Here is a 12,662-nt window from a genome sequence, read left to right on the forward strand (position 1 = left end):
TCCTGACCTGCAGTCTTCTTCTTGACCTCTCCGCCTCCACCCTACTCCGACCTATCACCCTCACCTTGACCTCTTTCCACCTATCACATTTCCAACGCCCCTCCTCCAAGTCCCTCCTCCCTACCTTTTATCTTCTCCTGCTGAACACTCTCTGCTCATTCCTGAAGAAGGGCATGTGCCCGAAACGTCGAATCTTCTGTTCCCTAGATGCTGCCTGACCTGCTGTGCTGTTCCAGCAATAAAGTTTCAGCTTTGATCTCCAGCGTCTGCAGACCTCACTTTCTCCTCGAAGGGTTCAGAAAAGACTTACAAAGGATGTTGCCAGGGTTGGAGCATTTGATCTCAAGGGAGAGGCTGAATAGGCTGGGACTACTTTCCCTGGAGCAGAGCCTGAGGGGTGACCTTATAGACACTTATAAACATGAGGGGCATAGACAGAGTAAACTAAATTAGTTTATTTTGTCCAGGGTAGGGGAGTCCAAAACTAGACTGCATATGTTTAAGGTGAGAGGGGAAACATTTAAAAGGGACTTAAGGGACAATGCTTTCATGTAGAGGGTGGTTCTTGTATGGAATGAGCTGCCACAGGAAGTGGTAGGGGCCGGTACAATTACAACATTTAAAGGAATATGAATAGGAAGAGTTGCGAGGGATATGGGCCAAATACCTGCAAATGGGACTATATTAATTTAGTCAGCATGGATAAGTTGGACTGAAGGGTCTGTTTCAATGCTGTATAGCTTTATGACTATATTTTTTCCCCTTGCTCAAACTTGCTTTGGTTTCTGTCATCATGCACACTACAATAAAGTTGGCTAACACATGAGAGTTGAAGCTCTTGCTTGGGACGGATATTTAAACATATCTAATTTTCTTGCAGGAATGACATAGGAGTGAGGGGATCAGGATCTGCTAGAGAAACTTCAAAATTTACTACCTGTGACATAATCTGAAGATGCAATTCATTCAATGATGATCAATGGTGGTTCTATGCATTTGCCACCATTACATAGCACAAGGAAAACCATGATCAAACAGGATACTGTGGGCTATACTGAAGGAAACCACAAGAGTGCTCTTGAAATCTGAACTATTGTTCAAGGATTCCAAAGATCTACTCAATGAAGTTTCTAGAGGACTTTTGGATCAACTGTAGCAGACTTCAATTGCTGTTATTGCCACCCTTTCATTTAGCCTCAAATCAGACAGGAGATATAATAATTAACTGACTTGAATCAGACAAGATAATTCTACATCTCTTTACACTCTACAAAAGTGAAAATTTTATTCAATTTGGATTCATTGGTTGCTATCAGAAAAGTTACGTAGGACTTTAGGAAGAGATACTTTTCTTGCACTATTATAATTAGTTTTTTTTTGTGTTATGAGCATATAATAGGTCTCTCATCCAATATTCTCAAAGTTGAAGGATGTGACAGGGTTTGAAGCCTGTGACTGATGGTGGAAATAGCAAGTTGGGATAGTCAGGCAGTGAGGCTACAAAATGGTAGTGACACCTTAACGGAAATTGTTTTAAAGGTTCCTGCCTGGTTCACATGTTCCCTGGAATTAACTTAATTTACGCCCCATTTCCTTTAAACCCAGGTGAGTAATAAAAAAAATTGAACTATAAAATTTGTGGGAGATAGTATTTCATTTCCATCTGGTATCATTCCATTTTTCATGGCAAATGGCGAGTTATAGAAAACAAAAATAATCCCTCTTAATTTCATAATCCATTATAACAATCAGCAAATGGTCCTTGGACTTTGAATCAAGGAGCAAAGGAAGGTGAGGTGAAGTGAGATCAGACAAATAAAAGGAGAGTAAAGCAGAAACTCCACTCGGCTTCAATACTGTGCCCTGTGATTTCCATGAGTACCATTCTGCAGTAAGGTCTATATTGGGAATTGAACTCTTCAGCCACTCAGGGTATTGAAGCATGACTAAGTGACTGAACTCTTTCGCCATTCACACCATCTCCTTTTAAGATGTTTAGCTGTTATACATGTAACAAACCAAAAATAAAATAGCTAACAAAACTTGTTAGCATACAGTATATTCATTTCAATCAATAAAATTAAAAATACCACTTACAGCCAGCTTTAATATCAATTCCACAAATCAAGTATTCCATGTTGCAGTGTAGCTTACAAGCAAAACTGGACTCATCGTTTGTAAACTTTGGAATGTGTGCAATGACTGCATTGGTGGGGATCTGTACCGTATGTAGCAGCATGGTGTTGTCTTGTATAATACGTAGCTGTTGAGCTGTACATTCATTGTAGAATGACCCCTTTAATATACACGATATGTTAATGCTTGATCCAAATCTTATTACGGATGCAGGGCTGACTTGCATTTCTCCATTAGTACAGGATTCTGGAAGAAGATGACAACATTTTCAAAATCATTTTAGAAGCTAGAAAAGCTTCAGCATTAAGACAGAGTACTTGGTTGCCAATGATAACCTGCTCATTTGAATTGTGTACACTGTATTAGTCTGCTAATATTTCTAACTGCAACTTTAATTTTTATGTTCTTACACTGTAGATCTTCTTTCTACATTAGTAGAGTTCAAAAACATCTCAGTGTTTTTGGAATGTTCTCACATTTTGAACAATGCTATCTCAAAAGCTGTGCATGTATGTAGCTGCTGAGAGGGTCCATGCATGCCAATCAGCATGCTGATGCCATTTTAGCATAGCCTTCCAGATCTAGACCTTGGATGTCCATACAGAACAGAAATAATTATTGGGACAGATGCACCATGAATTATTATTATTTTCATTTCTTCCTTCTGTGTGATGGAGGCCAATGTGTATTCAAATATTCATTCAGCAGTGCAGAACGTGAGTATTACTGAAAAGCCAATAGTTTGTTGAAACTTTTTGTCTTACATTCATCAGGACACACACACACACACACCCCTCTGAAAATGCGGTTAAATTGAAACAAGACAGGTTGTCTCTTTATGGTCAAAGCGTTGTCCTGAAAAATAAACCTGAACATAACTGCTTTGTTGCTTTGAAATCAATGCAGCAAAAGTACATGTCCTTTCTGTGTGTGAAGAACAGGGCCCTGTGTATTAATATGTACCTTCCATTATGCACAAATATATCATACTGCAAACACAAGTGATAAATCTAAATTGGTAATCTGAAAGAATGACAATAAATTTGAAATTTAAAATTGCCATTTGAACTTATAGATGTGTTAACTATCCATTATATCTTAAAATTTCTCACTAAAAATATTGTTTTATAGCATTGCTAGATAACAAATTAAATTTAATAGTCTCTGTATAACTTGGGGCTAAAATGAACCATGGTGTTACCAGCACATACGGATTAGGAAGCCTTTATGTAAGTGCTGAACTGGTTGATGAAAGGAGAGGCTATGTGAGACCACATGAAATCAGCCAAAGAATCTTTCTGAAAGATAGTCAATCAGTCATCGGTAACTGCTGTATCGAAGTGGAATATGATTTGGCACTGCAGTGATGGGTCCTGAGAATAAGTATTGAATGGCTCGTCAATGTCAAGGCCAATAGCTAATGTCAAAAACCAAAACCAAAATTGAGAAACTCAGCAGCGCTGGTGGCTACTATAGAGAAACAAAGTTAATATTTTGAGTTCAGTAACCATTCATCAGAATACTGCATCTGAAACTTTTACTGTTTTTCTCTACCAATGCTGCCAGATTGGCTGAGCTTCTCCAGCAACTTCTGTTTCTCTTTCAGATCTCCAATGTCTGTAGTCTTTTGCTTTTATCCAACCTGAGATCGTCAAATATGGTTTAGCACTTAAAGACAGCAAATATAAACAAAAACAAAACTTAAATCCTTGAGCATTACTCTAAACTCAAACATGATTTAAACCACATATATATATATATACGTATTAATTATAATTGTTTAATGCAACTTACCAGCTGCCTTGTTCTTGCACAATAAGATGGCAACTAGTTTGATTAACAAACATACTCCAACAAGCTCCATCAAACAAAAGAAGGGAAGCTTGGGAACCAGAAACCCCAGATTGTAGCTGTTCCTGTAAAGTGATTATTCAATAGTCTTACTTCCAGATTTCAGGTCTGCTGTACATTTGCCAGCTGCACACATTTCTACCTTGTTGTTAAATTCTTTCCTTTTGTTCCACCAACAGTCAATCTCAGTTCCTCGTGCCCACAGTATAAGTTGATCTTCAGCTGCCTCAGAGAAGATGCAAGGATGTAAACAGAAATAGCAGACTTGTATTGTGTTTTCCAATTGTTGGGCAAAGGAACGTTGCCATTCTTCCCTGTTCCTGGGTCCAAAATTCTGGAACAGTCTTCCTAACAGCACTGAAACCAAAATATTGATCTAATTAGGAAGTTGGTGGTGTGGTAGAAGATAGCAATTAAGTATAATATGCAAGGACACGATTCAGAAGAAAGTAGTTAATGATATTTGCATGGGCATCTGAACTTACACCTCAACTATTTATCATAAATAATTACTTAGTATTTAATTATAAATAGTTAATGGGTGGCATTACAAGCATAAAGGGACAGTAATTTTGATTTAGGGATTTGTAAAATTATGCAGAGGGATTTCTGCAAATAGTTAAGTGTGATGACATTCACTCTGGACCAATAAAGGATACAAAATACATTTTAAAAGAATATACATCTACGAACAATAGAAAACCAAAGAAACTGATGAGTCCATTTACGCACTCAAATGTCGTTGCCACATAAATATATATGCAGAAGATTAGCAAATGTTGTCCATTACAACTACGGGGTTAGAACATAGGAGGAAAAGGGGACATCGACCTTTAAAACAAGATCAGGCCATTTAGAAAACTTCAAGTAGTATTTTATTGGCTGTAAAGCACCAGAGACAACCACATTGCTGTGGGTCTGGAATCACATGTAGGCCAGATCAGATAAAGTTGGCAGTTTCCTTCTCTAAAAGGACATTAGTGAGCGAGATGGGTTTCCCTCAGTAATGACAATAGATTCATGGTCATAGAGTCATACAGTATGGAAACAGACCTTTCAATCCAACCAATCTATGCCAAACACAATCCCAAACACAACTAGTCCCACCTGCCTGCTCCTGGCCCACATCCTTTCAAGCTTTTCCTATTCATGTACTTACCTTAATGCCTTTTAAACATTGTAACTGTGCCCACATCCACTACTTCCTCAGGAAGTTCATTCCACATGCAAATCAGCCCCTCATGTCTTTCCAAAATCTCTCTCCTCTCACCTCAAAAATATGCCCTTTAATCTTGAAATTTTTAGCTCATCCAGAGTCTCTGTGACTGAGACAGTCACTGCAACCTTGGCAACATCATCCTTGAAAGAACAGATGTAAAGTCCACATTTAGTACACCACGTGCATATCTCTTCATAGAGCATAGAACAGTACAGTACAGTACCAGCCCTTCAGCTCTTAATGTTGTGCTGGCCTTTTCTGAGATCAGATTAACCTACATACCCTACATTGTTCTATCTTCCATGTGCCTATCCAAGAGTTACTTAAATGTCCCTAATGACTCTGCTACCACTGCAGGAATGCATTCTATGCACCCACCACTCTGTGTAAAGAACCTACCTCTAACATCTCCCCTAAACTTCCTCCAATCACTTTAAAATTATGCCCACAGCTCTTAAACTCAACCCCTTGTGAATGAAAGCCAACACACCATACTCCTTAACAACCCTATCAACTTGAGTGATGTATGGACGTGGACCTCAAGATCCCCATGTTCCTCCACATGGTCAAGAACCGTGCCTTTAACCCTTTATTCTGCATTCAAATTCAACCTTCCAAAGTGAATCACTTCACATTTTTCCAGGTTGAACTCCATTTGCCACTTCTCAGCCCAGTTTACATCTTATCAATGTCCTGTTGCAACCTACAACAGCCCTCAAAACTATCCACAACTCCACCAACCTTCATGTCATCGGCAACTTATTAACCCATCCTTCCACTTCCTCATCCAAGTCATTTATAAAAATCACTAAGAGCAGAGGTCCCAGAATCGATCCCTGCAGAATACCGAACTCCAGCTGAGCTGAACTGACTTTTCTTGAACCTTTGTTACCATCTTTTTACTGGTTGTACATCTACAGAAGACTTTTGGATTTCCTTTCATGTTAGCTGCAAGTCTTTTCTCATACTCTCTTTTTGCTTCTCATTTGTGTTTTTGACCTCCCCTCTGAGTATTTAATATCCAGTTTGGTTCATATATATAGAGCAACACAACAAGCAAGCTCCCCTCCAAGTTGCACACCATCCTAATTTGGAATTGTAGCATCATTCCTTCACTCCAGTAGGTCAAAATTTTGGAACTCTCTCCCTAACACCACTGCAGGTTTATTTATACCACATGATTGCAGTCATTCAAAATGATGACACAACATCACCTAGTCAAGGGCAGCTGTGTTATCAACTTGACATCTGTAATAAGAAGCCTTTTTCTGATTTCTTTGCTTTCTCTCTTTCGTCATTAGGATTAGATTTGTCCTACTTCTATACCATCCGAGAATGTACTTCAACTAAAAAAAATTGCCTTAAAGATCAATTATAGCTCTGCTTGATTCAAATCCATCTGGACCGCATCAGTTCTCAACACAGAAACTGGACTTCCTTAGTGTATTACTTATACTCAGGAATTTTCCCTGGAATTCTTTACACATCTTCTGATACTCATTTTGCTGGACCTTGCATGTTTTTCTGGATTAAAAAAAAATTAACCTGCACCGATCCGCCATCTTCTGAAGCAGGTGGGACTTAAACCCAGGTCTCCTATTAACTCTTGATCCACTTGTTTCAGCTCATTCCCCAAAGACAGATTCAATGCCTCTTTAATGTACTAATGTAGACAATTAAACCTAAACATACTTCGGTTAATTAAAGGCTAATTAAAGACCCCCGTCTGAAGTCATCTAATCTGAACTCTTTTCTGCATCGGTCTGTCATTTCCTTGCAAATTTGTTGCACTGCCCTTCTCACTGGTTGGCGTCCTTTGAAATACACAAAAATGTAATGGTATCTCTATTAATTCTGTTTTCAGCAATGGAAATTTTGTCCTTGAACCTTCAAGGTCATCCTCACTCTGCAGCACTGTAATGTTATCCTAAATCAATATAGCCATCCCATCTCCTTCCTTTCCTAAACACATTGCATCCAATTATTTTTTGAGCCAAACATCCATTATTGCTGCATCATACTTTCACTTGGCTACCAGCATCAGCAACTCACCAACATTATTGTATACACAGAATGTTATTACATACGTGCATTGTGAACCCAAGTCAGGCTATTTTCCTCTTACTCTAAAACTCACCCATGTCTTTTCTTGTGCCAGCTGCTTCACCCAATTCTTTGTGAATCTTGTATTCCCTTTCAAATGATTCCCAAACCCTTCCAAATTAATTCATTCTTTCCACAGCTTTCTTGAAATAGCCAATGGTCACTAGTCCCAGTTCTATTCAGGTGCAACCCATCCAGCCTCTTAGAGGTCCCAGTACCCTGAGAACTAGCCCCAGGAATCTAAGTCCTTCCATCAAGAACTCTCCAGCCATGCATTTGCGAGATTTTGACTTCTTTATTCACTAATGCATGACACAGGGCAGAGTCTGGAAAACGCTATCTTTGAGGTCTTCCTTGCTAGCTACCTACACATTCCTCTTTTTACCTATGTTCTGGTAGAAATTGTGGCTGTTATTCATTCATGTTCCTCTTCAGGATACTCTACAACCACTTCATATTGACACTCGGACCAGGAAGGGACAAATTCAAAGTCTCATTATTGCAATGTAAATATTGCAACAATTGATTTAGAGCATTCAAGTTTACCTAAGGATTACTTGAAGTGCCAGTATTCTGTTCACAGGATTAACAAAACACAAGTTTCCTGTCGTGTGAGAAACTTACAATTTTCCATTCAAATTGAGCTGTCCCAGAAACTAGGAAATTTTGGATAATTAAAATCAATGCATCAACTCTCACCAGTTACTTCTTTTAAAACTTAAAAATGAAGTCCCAGAACCTGGCGGCTTACCAAGCTTGCAACTCCCAACAATTTACTCAGTGCTATTTCCCTGTGATTGTAATTTTCTTGGAGTTCCACCCTTCCTTCCCTCTCCCGATTTAACGCTATTCCTAGATGTTATTTGCAGCATTTCTCGTGTTACAGGATACAAAAAGAACTGTTCATCTACCAATTCCTTATCTTCCCCCGACTCACTTTCTCTACTTCTAACACTTATCTTATTATTCTTGATGTGAATGAGCCAATATTGGACTGGGGTGGACATAGTTAAAAATCACACAACACCAGGTTATAGTTCAACAGGTTTATTTGGAAGCACTAGCTTCCAAATAAATCTGTTCGACTATAACTTGGTGATGTGTGATTTTTAACCTTATCCTTTTTAAGTATCTATAGAAACTCTTCTTACATTTCCAGCTAGCTTTCTCTCAAACCAACTTTCCCCTCCTTCTTTAAATCTTTTTGTAAATCTTTGCAAGTTTACTTACATATTATCATAACTGCAAATCACCTCTTTGCAATTATTAGCTTTGTTTAGTTTGATACTCTCAACTTTTTAGTTAAGTATGGACAGTGGGTCCTCCCAATGGATTTTTTATCTCATTGAAAATATCTATCCTGTATATTCTGAGATATCCTTTTAAAATATCTGCTACTGCATCTCTTTGGACCTATCAATCAATCTAATTTGCCACCTCATGTCAGCTAGCTCCACTCTGACACGACCATAACCTAAGGAAAGACATACTAGCATTGGAGATAGTCTAGAGAAGGTTTGCTTGATTCATTCCGAGTATGGAGTGAATCTGTTATGAGAAGACATTGTGTAGGTTGGGTCTGTTATTGGAGTGAATGGAGATCTTTTGATCATAAGATTATTAGGAAGCTTGACAGGGAGGATACAGAAGGTTCTTTCCCCCTAGTGGCAGAGTCGAGGACCAGAGGGTATCATCTGAGGAAGAGATTGCCCATTTAAGACAGATGAGGCGGATCTTTTTCTTTTAGAGGGTAGTCAATCCGTAGAACATTGAAAAGAAACAAAAGGGCCATCAGGACTGGGCCATTAATTATATTCAAGGCTGCTATGGACAAGTTTATTAAATGGAATCAAGGGTAATGGGGAAAATGGCAATTAGTTACAGTTCAGGATGATCAGATCAACCATGAACCCATCCAATGATGGAACAGACCCAATGTGCAGAATTTGCACTTTATGGTCTTATTTAATCAAGCTTTAATACAATTCCAGAATACACTACATACTCCCTTAAAATTATGATGTAGAGGGTCCTTTACTAGGTAATTAATCCTGTCTCATTGCACACTGTCAAGTCGAGTAAAACCTACTCTTAGGCTGGCCTCAGATCATGCTGTTCTAAGAAACAATTCTGAACATATTCTATGACCCCCTCATGTGACTACCATTTACCATCTGATTTTTTGCAGATCTAGATACCTAATCCATATGTAGATTAAATTCCACCATGATTACCACCATACATTTCTGGTAAACTCCCATATAGTTAATTAGGGGGCCTACGCAACATTCCTGAAAGTGACTTTATGCTTTTATTTCTCATTGTTAATCGAACTATTTATACATCCTGGTTTTCTGAATTTAGGTAATCCCTCTTTATTTTGCTAATACCATCATGCAGTAAGAGACACCACTGCAATTTATCTAGTTTCTTAATGTTCCTAAGTGTCTTGCACCCTTCAATATTCATGTCCTAATCTGTGATATTCTGCAGCCTGTCTCTAATGATAACTACCATCTGGTTATTTATTTCTGTGTGCTCAGTTCATCTGTTTAGTTCAAACTGCTGCATGCATTCAGGTACAGCCTCCAGCTTTGGACTTACATTTTCACCTCAAATTGATTTACACTTACAAATGTACTCTGCACTTTTCTGTAATAAAACATTTCTCTTTGTCTTGTTGCTACTCAGATTGATCACACCTTCCCAAATTTTATCCGTTGGCGCCATCGTTTAGTTTGAAGTCCTCTCCACTTTTGAGTTAAATGTCTCATAAGAACACTGCCCCAAATAGTAATTGTATTATCCCCAGAAAACAGGCAATGCCGAAAAAAAACTGAACACAATTTGCCACACAATCAAGGGGATTGGGAAAAAGCAGTTAAGCAAAGCTAAGGATTATCAGATCAACCATGATCCCACTGAATAGCGAAACAGTCTTAAGTGTCATGCAATTATTCATCTAATCTTATTTGCCATATGCCAAATTTGTTTGAACTATACTTGGACTGTCAAGATACCATTCAATAATCCCAAACTTTGGTTTATTTTCTTTTCTATTTCTAATCTTATTCCCAACCAGATGTTCACCATATCAAAAGATATTGGAACCCACAAAGTTATACAGTTTAACTACTTAACAGCCAACACACTACATACCTGTTTCCATTCACTATCCCCAGTCTTGGGTCTGAGCTTGCAATGAAAAACCTCCTCATTGCTGATGGTGCCTGTGCCATGTAGGATTAGTATGTCAACAAAGTTAAAGGTAGCCATTCCACCCCTACTCATCAGTCATGATATCATTGAATGATAATGTGACCTAACTCAATAATATCTGCTTTTGGCCCATATCCCTTAATATACTTGCTTTGAAAATTCTCTCTCTCAGATTTAGAACTGTACTGATCTAGCATGTACTGCTACTTGTGGGAGAGTTCCAAATATCTACCATTCTTTGTATGTAGAAGCACTTCTTAACATCTCTCTGGAATGGTTTGGCCCTAATTCTTTGACTATGGCCAGAGCTCTAGAATCCCCAACAAGTGGCAAAAGTTTATCATTCACCCTATCTTTCCTTGTTAATATCTGGAAGACTTCAATCAGATCATCCCTTAATCTTCCAAATTCTAGAGAAAACAGATCTAATTTGTGTAATCTCTCCAAATAACTTAACCACTAAAGTCCAGGCATCATTCTTGCAAACCTGTATTGTACGCGCTCTGAAGATGTGGTGACCAGACCTACTCTCAGTACTGCAAGTAGAGTCTAATCAGGGTTTTGTATAACTGCAGTACAAATTCTGAATTCTTATACTCCAGCCCTTTCGATTTAAAGACCAGCAATCCATTAGTCACCTTAATTATTTTTTCCATCTGTTCATGACACCTTAAAATATCTGTGCACTTGAATCCCCAAAACTCTTTGGCCACCTACTGTACTTAACTTCATGCCAACCAGAAAATACCCTGACCTATCGGTTTTTTCCCCAGTTGGCACAAATGACCAGACGAACATATTGATACTACACTGCCTTCTCCACTAGCTCATCTCGACAGCACATTTTGAAAATAATTGAGCCGACAGCGAGGTCACAGCAGGGTCTCTACTCCCTGCAGGTTGTCCAGAAATCCTGTTTTATTATCACAGTGTACGTGAGTACATGAAAAAACAAACATGGTTTACCCACCCGTAGTTCAATTTCAACTAAGATTCGCCAACCCTCGCGCTTTTTCCATCCCTTTCTTTGTGAATACATCACTGGGGTATTTATTTGATTAAAAACTGACATCGCAAAGTGTCGGCAATAAAATGACAAACTCTCGGAACTTTGGCTATCACCAATGTAAAAAGTCCTCCAAATCGAAATTTGGAAATCCTGGTGCTGTATCATCGAGCCTGTTTTCCGCTAATAAACAATCTCCAACTTTCTCCTGTGCTTTCCGCTAAGGCACCTAATGTATATTCTGACCACGTTGTTCCGAGACCCACCACCTTCACCCCGAAGAAACCATTACATTGACAAAACAAAACGAGAATGTCAGATAAAATAAGTTCGCTCACCGGTCACATCAATCCCGGATTGTAACGCATTCTCCACGTGTCCAGCAGTAAACTTTCCCGGGATTCACTGATGGGTACCAGCCAACCACAGGTACACCAAAAAGGCGGTGTTAACAAGACAAAGACCGTCGTTTAAATCATCTGTTTAAAGTCTGGGGAAATAAATCGTCCTGATAAATTTTAAACTATTACGTGGCCGACCTTTAAACCACAGCTAAGTGTTACTTGCCCAGAGTCGTGCTCCAGTGATTCTATTTAGAAGCCAAGATGTAACCACACGCTTTCGCACCTCTGAAATGTGTGATCCTTCTCACACGCAGTCATCAAAAAAAGTTTGAATGCAGTGGGCTGCATGCATTTTAATTTGTCTAGACTTTTTGTATTGTGTTTGAAATGGAAACCTGCTTTCCGAGAAACTTCTGAGCTTGGAAGAAGTGCCTTAGAGCACGTTAAAATTCACTGTAATGGATTTCATTCAATTGTAAAGGGTTGAGCACATTCGACCTCCCTGGTCATTTTTTTCTCTCCGTCTGTTGGCCAGTCCATTATGATCTGGGTCAATTTTTATGCTCCATTAAAAAATCCTTCCCACCCTCTACTCCATCTCGACCTTTCTACCTTTTGAGCTGACCCAGCCTTCCCCTAAATTCAGCGTATTTTAATATTTGCAGTACATTTTAAAAGAATTTTAAAACTTTAATGTAAGTGCATAGGAAGGAATCAAACCAAATATTTCAAGTGTTGCAGTTTTCAGGGACTTTGCAATCCAGCCCATTAATCTTTCCTTTAA

General features: G+C 38.7%; 1 protein-coding gene across 4 annotated transcripts in view; it reads right to left on the reverse strand.

Moving 5' to 3' along the window:
• Window positions 1–12,072, reverse strand: part of il12rb2 (interleukin 12 receptor, beta 2a) — a 38,229-nt gene extending 26,157 nt beyond the window's left edge. Inside the window, exons 1-3 of one of the 4 annotated variants that reach the window (XM_043699390.1) lie at window positions 11,873–12,072; window positions 3,931–4,344; window positions 2,098–2,382 (exon numbers count right to left, since the gene is read on the reverse strand). In XM_043699390.1, coding sequence (XP_043555325.1) covers window positions 2,098–2,382; window positions 3,931–4,000 — 355 coding nt within the window. In that variant the 5' untranslated portion in view covers window positions 4,001–4,344; window positions 11,873–12,072. Of the gene's footprint in view, window positions 1–2,097; window positions 2,383–3,930; window positions 4,345–10,468; window positions 10,484–11,498; window positions 11,781–11,872 lie in introns of those variants that run through there. The other 3 variants (XM_043699387.1, XM_043699388.1, XM_043699389.1) reach the window with 3 other exon arrangements.
• Between the last annotated feature and the right edge of the window lie 590 nt (window positions 12,073–12,662).

This window comes from Chiloscyllium plagiosum, chromosome 11 (genome assembly GCF_004010195.1).
Source record: "Chiloscyllium plagiosum isolate BGI_BamShark_2017 chromosome 11, ASM401019v2, whole genome shotgun sequence".
Classification (NCBI taxonomy): Eukaryota; Metazoa; Chordata; class Chondrichthyes; order Orectolobiformes; family Hemiscylliidae; genus Chiloscyllium; species Chiloscyllium plagiosum.